The sequence below is a fragment of the Mus caroli genome, unplaced genomic scaffold (assembly GCF_978045245.1).
Source record: "Mus caroli unplaced genomic scaffold, Mus_caroli_1 scaffold_9, whole genome shotgun sequence".
Taxonomy (NCBI): Eukaryota; Metazoa; Chordata; class Mammalia; order Rodentia; family Muridae; genus Mus; species Mus caroli.
The window spans coordinates 121381700-121400696 of NW_028227264.1; the positions used below are offsets into that span (position 1 = coordinate 121381700).

Sequence of the window (18997 nt, forward strand, 5' to 3'; positions counted from 1 at the left end):
CTGACTTCTTTTTTTTTTTTTAATTTTTTTTTCAAAGATTTATTTATTATATATAAGTACACTGTAGCTGTCTTCAGACACTCCAGAAGAGGGTGCCAGATCTCGTTGTGGATGGTTGTGAGCCACCATGTGGTTGCTGGGATTTGAACTCTGGACCTTCGGAAGAGCAGTCGGGTGCTCTTACCCACTGAACCATCTCACCAGCCCCCAGTCCCCAGTCCTGACTTCTTTTGTTGATGAACAGCAGTGTGGAAGTGTAAGCTGAATAAACTCTTTCCTCTCCAACTTGCTTCTTGGTCACGATCTTTGTGCAGGAATACAAACCCAGTCTAAGATACCTAGATCCTACCTTTCAGCTCTTTAAATCAATATGAATCTAATATGCTGGGCGTCTTCCAGTAACAAATGGATTATGGCAAGCGATTCCCAGCCAAGCTTTAGACAGTGAGCGCATTTCCTTTACTAATTTCTATATTTTGATATCATTTCCAGATTTGAAGTCTTTCCTATTGCCTTCACCCCACCCGAGTACTTTGAATACAAGATTCAGTTAACAGCACTATACCTGAGCAATCGTCTCAGGGTCCAGTGGCTTGTGGTCATTGAAGCCTGTGTACTGCCCTGATGATGTGGACCTCCGGATAGGAGGGCTGTCGATCTTCTTGAGGGAGTCGTGCCGGCTGATGTTGGTCAGGCTGCCGTGGCCCGGCCGGCGCCGCCTCTCAGGACTGTCATTATTGAGGCCACGGTTCTGCAACAGGCCCCTGGGGTGACTGGCTAGGTTTGGGGATCCCAGATCAATTGAGGAGTTAGACAGAGCATGCGGGGGATGCAGGGGACAATGGCCATCGCTGGTCCTGCCAGGACGTCTTCCTGGAGGGGGTGGCTCTCCTCTCTTTCTTTGTCTAGACGGTCAAGAAGAAAGAGAAAACAGAAGAGCTTTTGACACCGGATGACGCTTTAAGGTTGAGCATTACGTCTGATCATTCCTCACAGTCCCCTGAGGAGGGGAGGTCAGGAGCTAACGATCTCACCTGGCTAAATAGCTATCAGAATGGCGGTCAGTCGGGGAGTTCATGTCCTTGGATGAGGACTTGTCTTCAGTGACTGGCCCGCTGCTGGCTTCGCTGTCGGCTTTTTGGCTCAGCGTGTCTGAAAATGTATCGTCCCTGGAACAATGGGAAGCATGAGAGGGGGAGACTTTTATTCATGTGGCTGTCCTTAATTTGTAGGTCTGTTAGCTGTGTGTGTCTGCGTGGGGGGCGTGTGCATATGAGTGCAGATGCTATCTAGGGAGGCCAGAAGAGAACATCTTTCCCCCACCCTGGAGCTGAGGCACACGTGCTTGTGAGCCACCAAACCTGGGTGTTGGGAATTGAACTCAAGTCCTCCACAAAAGCAGCATGTGCCCTAACCCTGAGTCTCTCTCTCCAGCATCCTCGAGTAGATTTTCATTCTAAATATAATGTAATTTTGTTGCCAGGAGGTTGAAAATTTCAGGCATATAAAAGAGTAAGATCATAATCATGTATAACTACACCGGCCGGGTGTGGTGGCGCACGCCGTTAATCCCAGCACTTGGGAGGCAGAGGCAGGCGAATCTCTGTGTTTGAGGGCAGCCTGGTCTACACAGTGAGCTCCAGGACAGTCAAAGCTCACGGTGAAACTCTGTTTTGAAAACAAGAAAAAACCTACTGTGATTAGGTCAATATTTTCCTTCTGTTCTAAGAATTCATAAGAATGCGTATACATATATGGAGTACTTATATTATGGGTAATGGGCGTCTCTGCTTAGTGCTTCACATAGGCATACCTTCATGTCTACATATATACTACATATTTCTTCAGTTGTCATATACACACTTTGTTATTTCTAAAGCTATGTAAAAATATTTCTACTCACTTTATATGGTGTATTTCTCTTCTCCCTTGGAAAACTACCTGAAGTTGGCAACAGATTGTGAAATAGTATTCTCAGAAGTCAGGGACTGTGCTGTGTCCATTTCAAAAGCTTTGCCTTACACTTAAGCCACCATTGCCTCAAATCCTTAAAATCTTTTAGAGCTTTCTCATTGGGGAAACAGACAACAGACAATATCAACCAACACCTCGAGGTGATTCCCTTTGTCTGTGGCTCTGTATTCTCCCTCTTGGGAGCTGGGGATTCAAACAGCTGGCCACCAAGAGCCGAACTGGCTACTCTGGGAATCGTCATGGCCATATGAACACTCCAAGCCATTTTCTGCAGAGGTCATTGTTCTGAGACACCGTCAAAGGCGTCTCCCATGAGCTCTTCTCGCTCCAACGTGGGAAACGAATACTTGCTGTTCCTGAGCTGCCAGCGACCATCGTGTACAGTAGAATCCTGAACTTTTGTTTCCTTTTTAAAACGAGACAGGGTCTCATTTGTCCCAGGCCGGTCTTGTATTTGCCCTGTAGCTACGAATGGCCTTGAACTCCTAAGCCTCAAGCGTCTGCCTCCTGAATGCTAGGATTACAGGTAGGCACTACCACCCCTGGGCTCTGTGGTGCAAGGTGAAGATGGAATCCGTGACTTTCTTTGTGAATGCTGGGCAAGCAACTAAGCAATCCCATCTTGATTTCTCTGGGTCCATTTCCTAATGCATTGCCGATTGGAGAGTAGACTAGCAAGGACAAGAGAAATCTTCCTGGTAAAGCGATTTAATTATTTAGCATTAGAGTCACCAGGAAGGTGGAAAATTCTGCTCAGTGCACTTTGGTCTTTTTTTTTTTTTTAAATCTGGGGGCTAGTGAGCTGTAGCTCAGCAACAGAACACGTGCTTAGCATACGCAAGACCCAGGGGTTGAATTCTGTGCCCTCCCTCTTCCTGTAAAAACCCCCACCCGACCCTCTAATAGCTGGGATCCTCCAGCAGCTGAGACATTTGGCCCACTCACATATCTTGCACGACTATGTACTGATGAGGCACAAGGCCATCGATCCCATTGTGTCTGCCTTCCCACCAGTCCTCGGAGGCTCGGTGATACAGCAGCAGGGATGCACCCTTCTTGAATGACAACTCTCTAGCTGACCGCCCGACGTAGTCAAACTTGGCTATGGCTTCGATGGGCTCACACTCTACAAGAAAATGACAGAAAATGTCAGGAAGGCACGAAGTGTTCTCTGGAAGCCAACATCAGGCTGAAGAGGACAATGAGTGAGCCATCAAACAGGAGGCAATAAGAGGCAGTCGGGGAGGGGAGAGAGAGAGGGGAGGGAGATACTTCTAGTTGTCATTTGTTTTCTAGGCAAAAGAAAAAATGAGCAATAGATCTTAATTTCCTCAGCCTCTTACTGGAGATACAATGACAGTAAAATAAAAAGATTTTGACTTTGTAATATGACATATAGAACCTCTCCTTGGCTGTAATATCCGCCACAGTTGTTTCAATCTTCTTTTGACATTGATGGAGTGTGGTCACAACACGTTAGTGGCATTTATAGCAGAAAAAAACCCCCACAATTCCAGCAAGTGTGCTTTATTAGCTTTAAAAAAATATAAAATCATCCCGATAGATGTCATTTGATACATTTATTCTCCTCATGGGCTTTTTTTTTTCAATTTTTTTCATATGGAATCTCAACATTATCATTAAAATTCAAGAAAACTTTGTCTGGCTTCATAAAAACTTAATTATGAAACACTCATAGGTTAGACCAACCTCTACTTAGAGTAAAAGACTAGATTAAAAAACTCTTTTCTGGGGATCAAGAGATAATTGATGGGAGAGACTGTGCTCGAGTAAACACAACGTTAGAACTCAAGAGACTGCAGACCGTGATCAGGTTCATACAGCGTCTTAGGTGCTTTGTGCTTTAACCTACTGCAGAAGTGTCCCCCATTTGAGGTCTTTCTCTGCTTCTCCTTCCAGCCCCTTACTCTTGACCCTGCTGTCCAGTAGTGAGTGGACATCTAATGAAAAATGTGAGGAGTATGTGCTTATAGAAACATCTGCACAGCAAATGATGCCTCATTTGCTTATAGAAACATCTGCACAGTGAATGATATACCTCATTTGCTCCAACCTGGGTGTGTGAAAATATTCCAGAATATACAGGCAATGTGTGTTGGAGAAAAGCCTGCCTGTCTCTCAACAGCTCAGGAAATTGCTTTCTATTTCTCTTGATAACCAATCTACTCATTTGAAAGAGTTCATTCTTCCCAGCGTTCACTGCAGCACCTGTTATACCTACGGATAATAACGAGGTGAGAGGTTTTTGGTAAAGAAAGCTAGGCTTCTTTCTCACTTGGTAAATTAGAAATTCTCTGAGACACGTAAAGTAGAAGCAAGAAAACGAACAAACGTCAGAAACCTTTTTGTGAAGGTCTTGTGTAAATTTCAGCAAATCATGAGACAACGAAAAAGCTTGCATCTGTTCTATGGTAGGCAGTGTTTGAAGAAATACTATGTAACAGTGGCCAGCCATGCCCCTAGGCAGTGTTTGAGGAAATACTATGTAACAGTGCCCAGCCACGCCCCTAGGCAGTGTTTGAGGAAATAATTACGTAACAGTGCCCAGCTGTACCCCCAGAACCTGCGTGGAAAAGGGTGCAAGACGTTTGTAAGTCTTTTAGCAGCTGGATAAAACTTTTAGATCATATGTAATGCTCTGGTTGGTTGTGAAATGCTCCTCCATGGCTCAGGATTTGAATGGATGGTCTGCAGCTGGGTGGCACTGTTTTGGACATCACAGACCTTTTTGGATATGGGGCTTTCCTGGCAGTTTAGACCTGAGGGGGCAGGGCTAGGGAGTTATAGGTAGGCCAGGTTCTAGCCAAATTCTCTGCTCCCTGAAGAACAGGGTGACTAGCCACTTATCACTTGTGCTGTCACAATGTCATGCCCACCACGAGGGACTGCGTGCAATGAACTGTGAATCAAAACAAACATCTCCTTCCTCTGCTGCTGCTTTTAGCACTGCTGCCGAGGGATGAGAAAATCAAATAGCAAACCGCCCCGCCTCACATTTATCACAACAAGGTGAGCGTAGCAGTGAGTATTTATAGAAGAGAGGGTAGAACTTTCGTTTACATAGAATGGCCCTTTGTTCTATGTTGCCAGAGAAAGAATCTATCCTGCTCGACCTGAGATGACAAGATACCAAGATCTGTACTCCAGTCTCCCCCCTCCCCCCCCCAGGATAGAAACAAATATGCTCGTGGAGTAAAGCCCTGCTCATTTATTAAAAGCAACTTCATGACACAGGATTTATGAACCCTGTGTCAATACTTGCTTATATTTATATTTTTAATTTAAAAATGAAAAGCTAATATAGAGGGCATGATATATTATCTATGCACAATGTGTGAAGGAGAACGGAACAGAGGTTCTTTGCCGCTCTCAGTACCTGCCAGGTTATCTCAAGGCGATCCAGAACAACATATATATTGTATTCAAATAATTGCAGAATTGTGACCTCTGTGACTGTTACATGTTTTTATCACTGCCTTTTCGCATAGCAAATACCAGGGTTATCCGATTCACCAGATCTACTGAACTGTGGGCAGGTTAGACAAAGATGTGCACGTGTATCAGAAGACCATTTTAGTGGTAACACTAGTATATCAACAAGTAATTTTCAGCAGTTCCATTATTTTGACCTCTTCTGGGAGCCATTTCACAGTCAAGTGTCAATCAATAAGCTATTTACAGACATCTCGGTCTTCGCAGTGCATCGCAAATCAATCTCAGGGCATGGGGCGCCATGGCTCTTTCGTACCGAGAGTCTTATGGTCCTTTGGGGTCCCGCAGAGGCTTTTTAGAAGGTTGCTACTGCCGACATCAATACCAATCATAGCAAGGGTGTCACGTGATTACTTAGCGCTTCTGCATGGCTCTGCTAACTGGGCCTCAGCAGAGTGGCTGCCTGGCGTTACCAAGTTCCAAGCTCACAGTCTTATACTTTTCGTATGATGTAATAATGTTGTGGGCACTTTATCATCCCTAGTAAGCGTCCTTCTAGATTCATCATCTGCCGCCCTTGCAGTTTAGTTTTGTTCTGTGACTGCCTGTCCTGAAAACAGGATTTGGTCTTTGTAGTGACGCCACGATAGGGCAAAGCAGCACAACATCTGACGGTCGCAAAGCGGCAACCGGCGTTCCAGTGGATTTGGCTACAGGACTTTGAAGGCTGGTTGTGGTAAGAGCATGCCCTTAGAGGGCAACGCTTTTCTCTGCAGCAAAAAGCGGTGGCCGTGACCAAACCAAAATGAGATCTACAGTGTTGAGTGTTCAATCAAGATTTAATCCTGTAGTTGAAAGGTAGAGATTTGACAGATGAAGTGATGTTGGAACTGGTATGTGGGGAGAGAGAGAGAGATGGTTGGGTTTTATCTAACCTGGAGAAAGCAAAGGAATGCTCAGAAGTCAGCAGAGGAGGGAAAAAAAATAGGAATGAGCCAGGGAGAGAAAGAGACCCAGGACAAGAAAAGGATGCTGCCAGAGGAGCTTGAGACTAGGGTTTGTTTGGCCTGAGCAACCTGAACATGCTCCTTGCTTACCCCAAAGCTGCACTTCTTTAGTGTTTAAAGAACTTCAGTGTAGCATCCTTGGACCCCACTGTCTTCTGTATCTTTTCACAGGTTGTTCCCATCTCCCTCACCGTATAGCTCTGCCCCACCATCCTAAGGAAATATCTGTCTTAAGATTCTGGTACAGACTGTCTCTGAGGATGCTGAGTGTGCTGTTGTTCTTAGGCTACTCTCAGAGTCTGCACCTGAAATGCCCGATGCCAGACTCTGTGGAAACCTTTAAGCTAAACACTGCACACTGTCCTCCAGGCTGTTCTGCCCCAGGGAGAAACAAATGAGAAGGCTCTTCATGAGGCTCGAGTTCTAAGACACACATCAAAAATTTATATGCGTGCTGGAGAAAGAGACCCAGTGAGTGAGAGATTTGGAGAATGTGTTAGAGTTATGGGACACACAGCACGAAAGGTCAGATATGCGAGTAAAGACCAAAGAACTTAAAAAGAAAAAAAAAGACCAAGCAGCAGATATGTTAAGTGTACTAGGTAAATCTTTCAAGGGATTGGAGGAGAATTTGCATGCAGCTAGAGACATTCTAAGAGAAAACTTACAGTAGATATTAAAGAAGAGGGAGTGGGCATGGTATTGTGATGGTGATAATGGTATTGTAATGGTGAGAATCCTAGCACCCTGGGCAGAGGGCAGGGAGGGCGAGCTTATAGTTAGCTAGTACTACACAGCAAGACTCTGTCTTAACAAAACAAAACACCAAGAAAACCCAAAGGCTGGCGGTAGAGCCCTTTTCTAGCATGCAGAAGGCAGGCCATGGGCTCCCTTCCCGTCAGCACAGGAGAAGTGCTAACAACTGATGCTGAGCACTGAACTTTGAAAGTTAGAAAAAGCCAGGCAGTGGTGGTGAATGTCTTTAATCCCACCACAGGCGAGGCAGAGGCATGCGGATCTCTGAATTTAAGGCCAGCCTGGTCTATGGAGTGAGTTCCAGGATAGTCAGGGCTGTATAGAGAAACCCTGCCTTGAAAAAAGAGAAAGAAAAAGAAATGGTCTCTTAAGAGAAAGTATCAAAGTGAATTTAGAGATACTAAATAATTGGAAATCTGCTATATTTATATATAAATCTTTATATATCTCATATATTTATAGCTGAGCTATAAATAGTTTAGAGCAGTGGCTCTTGCTATTATCAACATGTATGAAACATGTTAGCTTTTCTCTCAGCAGGGTTTAAAGATTAAAAAAAAGTAATTGAAAAACAGAGTCTGAAATACAAGAGAATGGAAAAGGACCAAAAGAGACACAAAGGGCAAAGCACAAGGCTGTCTCATGTGAAGACAGCACTATAGACCAGTGGCAAGGCCAGGACATGGGAGGAGACTTTCCACACAGAACGTAGGCACCTGGCTCATAACTTTGAAAGGACAGCAGATGCCAGGAGAGGTGTGAAATGTAACCATGTGGAAGAAAGTTAAGTGACCCCCACCTCACACCATAATCTCTGTGAGAATAAAAAATAAGAAAACCCAAATGCTGAAGGATTAAAGGGGACCCAGAACCACAGCACACATGGGGAATGGCTGGTGTCATGACCACCAAGGACTCGAAAATCCAAACTGCAGTGAGATCCCGCCCTGTGCTGTTAGGATGGCTCCCTGACAGACAATAAATGTCGGGGTCGGGAGAAGCGGGAGCCGTGTGCACGTCGTCATGTTGGAGATATGCACAATGGCGTGGGTGCAGTGGGAGGCAGAAAGGGGAGGCGTCCTAACATTTAAAATAGATGATGTGGTCTAGAATTCAGATGCTGATCCAAAAGAACTGAAATCAGAGTCACCGTCCTAGTCCCTGCAGCACCAGTCACAAGGGAAGATGTGGAAGTGGGTCTCAGAGGAAGTCGGGCAGGCCCAGAGAGTGGGGTGTACACATGCAAGGCAGTGCTGTCCTGTCTGGACTTTTTAAAAGGAGGACGTGCTCCAACAAGGATGAATGGGTGCGCCTGGCATAAGCTACAGATTGCATGACTCTGCTTACGTTGCGAGCCTAAAATAGTCAATTTCCTCGAGTCAAAGGGACGAAGGTGGCCAAGGGCTGGAAGGACTGGGGAGTTACCAGTTGGTAGGAATATGGTTTCAGTCAGGCAAGGTGGACATGCTCTAGAGATCTGGTGTAGAGAGCCAGACCTGCGGTCACAACAACATGTAAGGTGTCTAAAAGTGGGTGAGGAGGGAAGGGAAGGAAAGGACACAGGAGAGCTACCTTCCTTCTCTCAGGGTTTAGCAGGGTTTCCTTAAAGTTGACCAAGAGGAGAAAAAAAAAAAAACCACTACAGAAAGATGGATAAACTTGCCTGCTTTAAAATGAGCACAGGAAAAGAGAGGACCAGAGAGGGTGTTTTTAAAGTGTATATACCCAGTTCTTAGATATAACACGAGAAAAGATGAATAGTAAGCTGAAACACGTTAAATTAAATAAAAGAAGCCTGGGAACTCTATCGTTAAGAAAAAAACAAAAGCAATGGACAGTGGCACCAGCCCGGGACTCACCGTCTTCACTGGTGTGGGGCTCTGTGCCGGCGTCTTGGTCCACCTCCTCCAATGTACCATGCTCACTGTAGGGGCTGTCACTGTTGGGTGGAAACAGAAATGTGTATGAAACCAAAGAGTGTTGTTTTCTAAGGGAGTAGTTCCCGTAGCAAGGAGACCCACAAGATGTCTCTTGCAAAAACATTCCTGGGTATCTGGATGCCTGCACCTCCACTAATTATCTGGCTCTATGGCTGTGCATTTGGACACATATGTGTGTGATGGTTACTCTAACAGCATCAAGTTTGGGGTACTCTAGAATAACCTAAGTGGTCAGCCTCTGGCATGCCTGCGAGGGATACTCAGTTAGGTTAGTTCAAGTGGGAAGACCCACCTTGATGATGGGGTTCCTGGACTGCACAAAAGGAGAAAGCTAGCTGAACACAGCACTCATCTCCCTGGCGTCCAGACTGCTTACGTCTGACCAGCTGCCTCGGGTCCTGCTTCTGCCATGATGGACTGAAGCCCGGGACTGTGAAGGAGGCAGGAGAAACTACTGCTACCCACATGCTGCTTTTGTTGGGATGCTTTACCTCAGTGATAGGAAAAGTAAAAAAAAATTTTGGCATGTGTACATATGAAGCACATATGTATGTGTAGATACATGTGTTTACATATGTGTCTGTACATGTGTATGTATGCATTTATCTTTTACAAGCTTATTGTGACAAGTTTACTTACAGGAAAAAAGTATTACTAATAATTCTTTTAATAATTCTAAATAAATGCAAACTAGTAGACTCCAGGCAGAGAACGTTTGATTATTGCTCAACAGATGGAAATCTTGGTGAATCCAATTCACTATTTTTATCGACATACAGGTTGAGAATTCTCTGACTTCTGTGAGGTGACTGGAGCATCTTTTCTGTCCTCTCTCGACGTGCATTCATTTCATTTCTATATGAGAATCATGTTTTTATTATCCTGTTTTTCGAAACTTTAACATCACCCACCACTATCTGCCTTCAGAGGTTTACTTGGAAAAACCCACGTGCAGAGCCAGTGGGACAAGGGTAACTGCTATATTACTGACTCTGTGTTTAAGAAGAATGATGCTGGGCTAGGGAGATGGATCAGTGTGCAAGCATGAGGACCGGAGTGTGAGTCCCTAGCACCCACCCAACAGCCAGGCCATGGCTCTGTGCTCCTGTACCCCAGTGACAGGAAAATAGATGGGGCTTGCTGCCTGCCAGCCTAGTCCCAGGGTCAGTGACACACACACACACACACACACACACACACACACACACACACACACGTTCTCGTAGAAACACTATAAACAGAACTTTCATCAGCCCATGCTACTGGCTGCCAGGCTATTATCATACAGGCCTTTTTGGAAAAGCAGCAATTCCACAATGCTCTGGAATCAAATCCAAACACTCACTACAGATCTGTACAGACTTCATCTTTGTTGTTTGTTTTTCAAGACAGGGTTTCTCTGGTGTAGCTCTGGCTGTACTAGAACTCACTCTGTAGACCAGGCTGGCCACAAAGGTAGAGATTGGCCTGCCCCTGCCTCCCAAGTTTTGGGATTAAAGGCATGTGCTACCATCACCTTCTTTGTCTTTGATACAACAAAGGGGACAGTAGATTTTACTCACACGCTCTCCATGTGGGAGTGCCCAGCATAGCTTCCACATTGGCCTCAAAGTAAATAGGACTGTGAAATGACGTTATTTAAAGTAAATATGTCTGTGAAATGAAGTTATGTATCTCAGCATGATTGAGTTCACTCGCTTACTCTCCCAGAGGAAGACTTTAGTTGGTACCTGCCATATACATACTCAAGTCAATAGTGCTGAATTGAATTTCACATTTAACACTGCCACTGCAGCCCAGAACTGCAAGAGAGCACACTGGACTCTGAGTTCCGAAAGCAGTACCTGTGGGAATAGCGACACCCAGTTTTCTTAACGGCCACACTGTGTGCAACTTAAGTGGGGAAGAGAAGTATTTTCCAAAAACTCTCTTAGGTTCTTGCTCCCCATCTGCTTGGCCTGTGGATGGTCTCAGCGGTCTCCTGAGAAAGGTGCAGACTAAAGGTCCTTCAGACCCTGCCCCCCGGGAGACCGAGACTGGGAAGGCTCACTGGCTCTGGAATCAGATGTATCTGGTGGTATGGTTTCACCAGGTTTTCAAAAATTCACGTGTTGGAGTTAGGATTCCCAAATCCCTGTGTGATGATGTTGGCAGGTGGTACCACGGCCACAGGAGGCCCACAGAGATCGGGGCGTGCACAACCTGTGTCTTGTTCTCCCTGACCGTGTTAGGGAGCATGAAGGTCCTCACCGGAGGCCTTCAGAGGAGCCCTTCCAGCCTCCATAACCGTGAGGAGTTCTCTTCCTCCTAAATTACCAGTCACTGGTACTCACTCTGTCAGAGCAACAGAAAGAAGACTAAGGTACCTGGGCTGTTCCCAGTGACTGTTACATAATATTAATTTTAAATGCTAACCTTTGGGTGTACTTACTGACCTCCCTAAAGTTATTTTGAAGAATATTCATGATAAATAAATCACTGATTAATACATGCCCCAACTAGCTACGCAATAGAGGGCCTCAAGGGTTTGAGACTTCTTTTGTTATTTGTGAATTATAGAAAAATGGCTGAAGCACACGTATCAAATACCAAATAATGAGCCCAGGCATTTTAAGATTTCTGCCTTTTAGGGTGACTCAACTGACTGTCACTGTGTTACTTGGCTGGGAAGTGATACTATCTTAAAAATTTTTAGTCTCAAAACATATTAATATAAAGTTGCTCATTAAGACCCAGCCTACTTTCATGTTTACTCTCAAGGGGGAAAATTAAAAAAAAAAAAGGAATAAAAAACGTATTAGATTGACATGGCTCTAGCGAAAAGAGTCTAATACTAGCCAGATGATAAAACTATGTGGTTAGGCTGGGAAGACACAGGGTCAGTGGCAGACAAATGGACAAGGCATTTGATCTCCAGCACTGGATAAACCAAACCCCAGACCCAAATAAAACCCAAGGATGGAAATGAAGTCCGTTAATTTGTTTAGTCATCTTTTCTTGATTTAGAATAGTGGTAAAAATCAATCTTTCCCTCTTTCTGTCTCTTTCTCTGTCTGTCTGTCTTTCTCTCTGTGGCAGCAAACCCCTTATTCTCATTCATATTCTCTCTCTCTCTCTCTCTCTCTCTCTCTCTCTCTCTCTCTCTCTCTCCTCCCTCTCTCTCTCTCTCTCTCTCTCTCTCTCTCTCTCTCTCTCTCTCTCTCTCTCTCTCCAGATCTCTCCAGGTAGCCCTGGTACTCACTACATGGACTGGCTGGCTGGTGTATGATGCATACCCTGATATAAACAAATCCTTAAAAGGCAAAACTCTTACTGTTTACAGAGGCCCAGAGGGGTCAGAGTTATCTAGAAAAGAGGATGAGAACAATGTGGCTTCACAATAAAGCCCTCATTGCCACGAACGCCACTGTTCTAAACTTATCTCAAACACTTGCGTTACTTTTGCTTCTTTTGTCTGTTTTTTCTTTTTAAAAATTAAAAACTTTCGTAGTTCATGGGCAGTTAATTTTACTTATTTATTTATTTGTTTTTTTGTGTGTATGTGTGTATGTGTGTATAGTGTATGTATATGCTGGTGTACTGGCTCATGCCTGGGTATGTAGACGTTAGAGTCTGAGACGAATGTCTTACTGGATTGTTCCTCCCTTATTTCTTGAAGCAGTTTCTCTAAAACTGAACCTGGAGGTCACTGTTTGCAGAGGCTGGATGTCCAGCGAGCTGCTGGTACCCTCTTGCCTTGGCACTAGGTTTACAGGCAGACAATGTGGGTGCTGGGATCTGAACTCGGGTCCTCATGGTCCAGCAGTAAGCACTTAAAACTCTCTGGTCCTCGGTAGTTCACTTTTATAATTCAGTCAGGAACTGTGTGTCCCCGAGACGGAGGGCTCCGTTCTTGGACTCACCAGTAGTCGCCTCCGGCCATGCATTTCTCATACACGGGGCCATCCAGTTCTTTAGCATCTGGGAAAATAGTCTCGTGATGGATAATGATGGTCTTCACAATTTCGTTCACGTGTGCCTGGCAAGACACTTGGTCCTGTATCTCCGGAACCGGCATCAGTGTCGGGCCGAAGCAAATGGCCAGGTTGTAAGGGTCCATCATGTTCTCGTCACTGTACTGGGAGAGGCTGCAAAAGAAAGGGGAGAAGCTCGTAACAGACGGTTTGGGAAAACAAAGCGCTTAACATGATACTAAGTATTCTGATCTTTCTCTTTTCTCTCTCTATGTAGCCCTGGCTGTCCTAGAACTGGCTCTATAGACCAGGCTGGCCTCCAACTCACAGAGATCCACCTGCCTCCACAGTACTGGAATTCAAGGTGAGTGCCACCACCCCCTGGCCATACTTTGAATTTATTTTACTAAAAACAACAAAAAAAAGTATGTATGTGTGTTTGTGTGCATGTGCACATGAGGGTGTAGTTGCCCTGTGGAGGACAGAAGGGGAAGGGGTGTCAGGTCCCCTGGAGCTGGAGTTATAGGTGGTCGTGAGCCATCTGTGGTGAGCGTTGAGATCTGAACTCAGCCTTCAGAAGATGAGTGCACACTCTTGGCCACTAGCAGCCTCTCCAACGCCCTGACCTCATAATTTGAAAATATGGATTAGACAATTTGATTCGTCTTTTATCGTTAGAGAAAAAAATAATACCCATCATACTTAGAGCTGGCTCACTGGACCCCAAATAGAGTAGGAGGACTATGTTCAACTAGCTAGGACATGAGGGTAACACACATCCTCTTTGGGTGAGTTTAAAACAACATCAACCCTAATAGAGATAAGGATGAAGCAGACGAGCTCCACTTGCAAAGATTGAGGGGAGGCTCATAATGCAGTGAACCTGTGAATCTGTACGGTACAACTCCCATAAAGCCTTAGGATAATGTCTTTAAATTCGCCCTACCATTCAAAACTATCTTAGTTTTTATTCATACCCAACCCCCCCCAAAAAAAACCATAAAAAAGAAACTAGAATAAAAACAAAAAACATCTTTTCTTTGAGGAGGCGAGGCACAACTGTAGGTTAATAACCTGCTGCTGTGTGCTTATCACCGCTAGGTGACAACCCTTGCCACAAAAGACATTGAAAGCATGAGACAAAGGAGGAGACCCTTAATTTTCTTATTGTATTTAAGGTGGGAAAGCTCTGGGGACACTCCTGGATGTCTGCAACTGGTTTCTAAACTCGATATTACAGCTATTCATGAAACCGCGTCACAGGCGACTCTAAGCGAGCTTGCCCTTTAATGCCTGGACTCTAACACCCAGGGAATCTGCAGCTCTTCCGAGAGTTCTAAGGCATTCTCTCTCGGTGTATAGAATGTCAGCCACAAAAGGAAATGTAAGTGGCAGGTGAGCAGACAAGGGGAAGGAAAAAGGATCCGCAGCAGCCTTTGTGAGATAGTGACAGACACGGAGCGTCCAAGACACAACCTGATTCAGCCCTTTAGCCCCGAGTGGAGATAACATAGTCCGGAGAGGGAGAGTGGAAAATACAAAGAGCGGTCTCCACAGCTACCATATGTCCCTCCCTTCTGCCATTTCTCAAATATACAACATCTCCCTACCCCAAAAGCTTCACACAATACCACCAGGTGACTTGAGTGACAGATGACTTTGAAAGGTGGGATTGGGAGGAAGTGAGATTTAGAATAAAAATCATCCAAATTTCAAAATTCACACCTGGGCTCAGTGGGAAGGATCAGGTTTCATCTTTCTAGGGCTTCATTTTCTCCTGGCTTGAAGAACATAAACTTGATTTAAAAAAAATGATTTCTAAGTTTTGATTTTATAGCAGAAAAGAGCAGCTAATCTCTCTTTTCAGGCTTCCTGTGTTGAGCATCTTGGACTGAGGTGGGGCCATCATCTTTCCCTGCAGGTTCGTGTGGGCATCTTTGGGCACTAAAGGCAGCACTAGCTGCCTGACTCACGAGGTGTTTGCCATTCGCTCGAGCTTCACAAAGCGTTACAGTCAGGCTTCGATGACATTTTTGGTTGGACACTGCTTTCCTAGTCATTGTGGGTCGCTGGCTCACAGTGAGAACAGCACTGTTGGGCCACGGCATCCCCATCAGCTGGGGGAGGGGAAGCATTCATTCCGAGGTAAAGATGGAACTCCGACAACGGCCTGGGTGATCAGGCTTAGTCAAAGGTAGCGATGGGTAGCATCCATTTCATGTAGACACAGTTCATGCCCTTTTAAGGTAGCAATTCTGTCCAAATGGCTGACATCATGGACTTCTAGCTGTGTAGCTGAAAGGTGGCAAAGCAGAAGGCTTTTGGATAGGGTATGGGGGAGATGTGTCTACAACGGATCCCATGCATCAGCAAGCAAAGTAACTGGAAACAAAGTTGCCTTCTTAAGCAACTTAAGAAAGTTAAGTTTCTTTCAAAAGGCTGTAGTGACTTTTAAAAATTCTTGTATCATCGTAGAGACTGTATTATGTATTTTCTTCTTGACAAGGTCTCATTACAACGAATTTGTGAAAATGCTACTTTTGGATTGATGTCTAAGTCATCTACAATTCCCCTCCATTCCTGACTACAATGTTTTAAAAAAAAATGACAGATTTTTTTTTCCCCTAGGAGAAGGTGGTTTACATCATTTTGACAAAACCCACTTATGACACGTGCTCTGGGTGGAACTTGGAAAAACACATATTTCACTAGAAAGTGTTATGTGTATACATTACATTTACGACCAGCCACAGTTACTCTATCTAGACTAGACTACTCATGCATCATAGAAAAACCTTGATCTCTAGAGGAAAAGAAAGAGTCCCTTCTGTCTCCACTCAGTCACTTTCCCTGCAACTCTGCTCATGAACGGAACTCAGTACACATGTTACAGGATCCAAGAACACAGAGGATACAGATGGGCGTTTGGGCAGAACATGGAGGTGTACTTACTGATTGAGGAAGGCAAACAGGTACCTCATCACTATAAGGACGGACCTGGGCAAGGTCAGGAGGAGTTTGCGGATGTGGAGTGCTCTCTCATAGAGGTTATCTATTCCTGAAGACAGAAGAGGATATGGTCAGAGTCCCCTCGGGACACCCCTTACAGGGATACACCCCAGCATTCGCAGCAACACCTTGACCATCGCTGGAAGTAGTCACTCGTGTGCCACCTCCCCCAAAGGCAGTGCTGACCGGTCCCTGGTAACTGATGTCCCCGAGTTTACCTGCACTCTGCCCCTCAATTCCCTTTCTCCCTCTTTCTCTACCTAGTTTGGAGACAGGGTCTCCTGATGTGACCCTAATGACCTCAAACTGAAAATCCACTGGCCTTTGCTTCACAAGTGCTGGGGTAACAGGTATGTACCACACTGGTTTATTTTATGTGATGTACACGGTCTTAGCCTTGAGGAATTTAGAGTCCTTGTAAATTTAGAAACCACTTCTCTTCCTTCTTTTGAGCACTAAATTTTGCCGCTCATATGGTCCCAACGCCTTCTTGCTGTATGTGAACTAAGCCAGATTTATGGGATATATCTATATTGGTATCATCTATATCTATATATGCACAGCTCTATCTGTCTGTCTGTCGGTCTGTCTGTTCGTAAATACCAATGTTTTGAGATAACTCTGAAGCTTTCTTGTGATTTTTGCATTATGGTCTGTTGTCCTTCCCTCCTCTAGAGCTACTGCTGGATTCCACTCTGTCCCGAGCTGCTGATGCCACGCCACAGTCTTCCCTCAAGGCTGCGCTTCCTACTCGTCAATGGCAGCCTCATCCAGTCACGAGGTAATTCACTGTCACTTCCAACATGGCGACCCCCGGGCTTCACTTTTTCTCTGGTTCCACTGCAGATAACTGCATTGCTTATTTCCCCGGTAAGCTTCACCATTTCTCACACAGGGGACTGTGATCCCATCCAGTTTCCCTTTCGAATTAACTTGTGGTGTCTGACCTTGACGTGGGTTCACATGGGAGAGCTTTTCAAAGTGGCTGGTATTCCTTTCTGCGGTCTGGGTTGGAAACTATGGCTCTAGCTACACAGAGTAAGCTGCTTTTCCTGGGATTTTGAGTGCTGACGCAAGCTGCTTTCTACTTATTATCAAAGTGGGCATCTTGTTTTGCCCTCCATTAGGCTGAAGAAGGTATGAAAAATATACAAATATGTTTGCCCAGCCACAGAGGAGTCTGCAGAACAGCACATAATTTATCACGATTAAGTATGCCTCAGCTGGAAATGAAGCCAGCTCGTCTCCTAGAAAACAGTTCAGAAACCCTCCACCTGGGACGTTGAAAGTCTCGTCATGTGATCAACATCCCTGTAACATTTTTATTCTCTTAGCCCAAATCGGTAACTAATAACACGAGTGTAGTTATTGTGAATTGGATATGGTACATTTCACTTATTTCTAATGTATTTTGAAATAGAAATAAAAAATCCACCATGAATATGGGGGAGTAACATCTACTGCATATAAATTTAATGTATTTTCCAAGCTGTGGTCTCGATTATTTCTTCTGGGGAAAGAAAAAAATGTAATATACTTATTATTTTTCGGTGTTAAGCGGGTACATAAATTCAGGTCACAAGAATGCAGTAATGAAGCTGTCAGTACTGTCACCTATGCAGTCCCCATAGGATCAGGGCAGAAGTCAGGAGGAGGCAGTTTGCCTCCTACAACAATCTGAGGTGGGACCTGGGAGCCACGCTGGGTGGAGAGGAAGAAGGAAACACTTAAAGTGAGGAGATCTGAGGAGATCGGCAGGTCCCTGAGAACCTAAGTTACAACGTTTACCACACCCATGGAGGCAATGCCTTATACAGACAGCCTGGCCCTGGCTGGCAGTGACCTCTTCTCTCTGCAGGCTCCATGTAAAGGCACCTGTGGGTTCTAGTGAAACCAAGAAAAGTCATATGCCACTTTCCCCTGCTTCCCTTCTCCCTCTTGCTCTGCTCCAGGCCCTGCTTGCTCCGCTCTGGGCCCCACTTGCTCCAGCCCATAGGTTTTGTTTTTGGCTTTTTGTTTTTTAATTTATTTTTATTTGTTTCTCATTACAGATGGTTGTGAGCCACCATGTAGTTGTTAGGATTTGAACTCATGACCTCTGGAAGAGCAGTCAGTGCTCTTAACCCCTGAGCCATCTCACCAGCCCCATACGCCACTTTGTATTTGAGGATTTTGGGAATTACAAGAGTTAAATCCTTTGAGTCTCTAAGCTAATTCCCTTTTTTTTTTTTTTTTTGGCTAAGGTTTAATATATGGGATGGAAATTTAGCAACTTAAAGCAAGTTTTGGGGTCTTAGATTAGAGCTGAAAGTAAACAATATAAACGGCTGTCACTGTGTAAGCATCCTAATGTCTGCCAGAGCTCCTGAAGGGGGTGGAGAGGCAAGGGCAGGCCGAGGCTTCTGGGAGCTTTAGTTTCATGTTAAGAACCTCTTGCTTTTAATCTCTGTTCTAAACTTGGTCTCTTCTTGAAGGCAGTTTCAAAATTTACATGAAATTTACAGTGACATTTACTCATATTAGTCAAAAAGTGGGAGCAAGCCAGATCTGGATAGACAGGCGAATGGAGAAGCACAGTGTGCTACAGACACGCCAAGGGATATTCCTCAGCCATACAGAGGAAGGTCATTCCGTGGATGAGCCCTGTAGACACCACTCCAAGCAAAGCAAGCCATACACCTTATACCATTTAGATGAGATCCCTAGGTTAGACCACCCCATAAAGCAGAACTGCAGGGCCTCAGGGAAGCAGCTGCTGTCTGATGGCTACAACGTTTCCCCTTGGGAACAAGAGAATTTTGGGAACAGCTAGGATAGATATGCAGTGATACATTTAACTTTTACCCCACACCCAAAGATAGTGAATTTCCTGTCTGTATTGCACCATAAAAGAAAAATAACTGGG

The 18997-nt window shown here is 44.8% G+C and overlaps 1 protein-coding gene and 1 long non-coding RNA gene across 5 annotated transcripts in view; one reads left to right on the plus strand and one right to left on the minus strand.

Moving 5' to 3' along the window:
* The window catches only part of LOC110302975 (uncharacterized), a 60534-nt gene extending 42992 nt beyond the window's left edge, over window positions 1-17542 (plus strand). The window contains exons 2-6 of the long non-coding RNA XR_002378884.3: window positions 13361-13447; window positions 14951-15004; window positions 16357-16442; window positions 16768-16873; window positions 17220-17542. This is a non-coding gene — a long non-coding RNA (uncharacterized LOC110302975). The remainder of the gene's footprint in view (window positions 1-13360; window positions 13448-14950; window positions 15005-16356; window positions 16443-16767; window positions 16874-17219) is intronic.
* The window catches only part of Srgap1 (SLIT-ROBO Rho GTPase activating protein 1), a 279875-nt gene that overhangs the window by 6662 nt on the left and 254216 nt on the right, over window positions 1-18997 (minus strand). For all 4 annotated transcript variants that reach the window (XM_021173833.3, XM_021173834.3, XM_085843214.1 and 1 more), the window contains 6 exons: window positions 16036-16141; window positions 13033-13257; window positions 9050-9129; window positions 2920-3100; window positions 1035-1169; window positions 566-905 (listed from right to left, as the gene is read on the minus strand). In XM_021173833.3, the coding sequence (XP_021029492.1) occupies window positions 566-905; window positions 1035-1169; window positions 2920-3100; window positions 9050-9129; window positions 13033-13257; window positions 16036-16141 (1067 nt within the window). The remainder of the gene's footprint in view (window positions 1-565; window positions 906-1034; window positions 1170-2919; window positions 3101-9049; window positions 9130-13032; window positions 13258-16035; window positions 16142-18997) is intronic.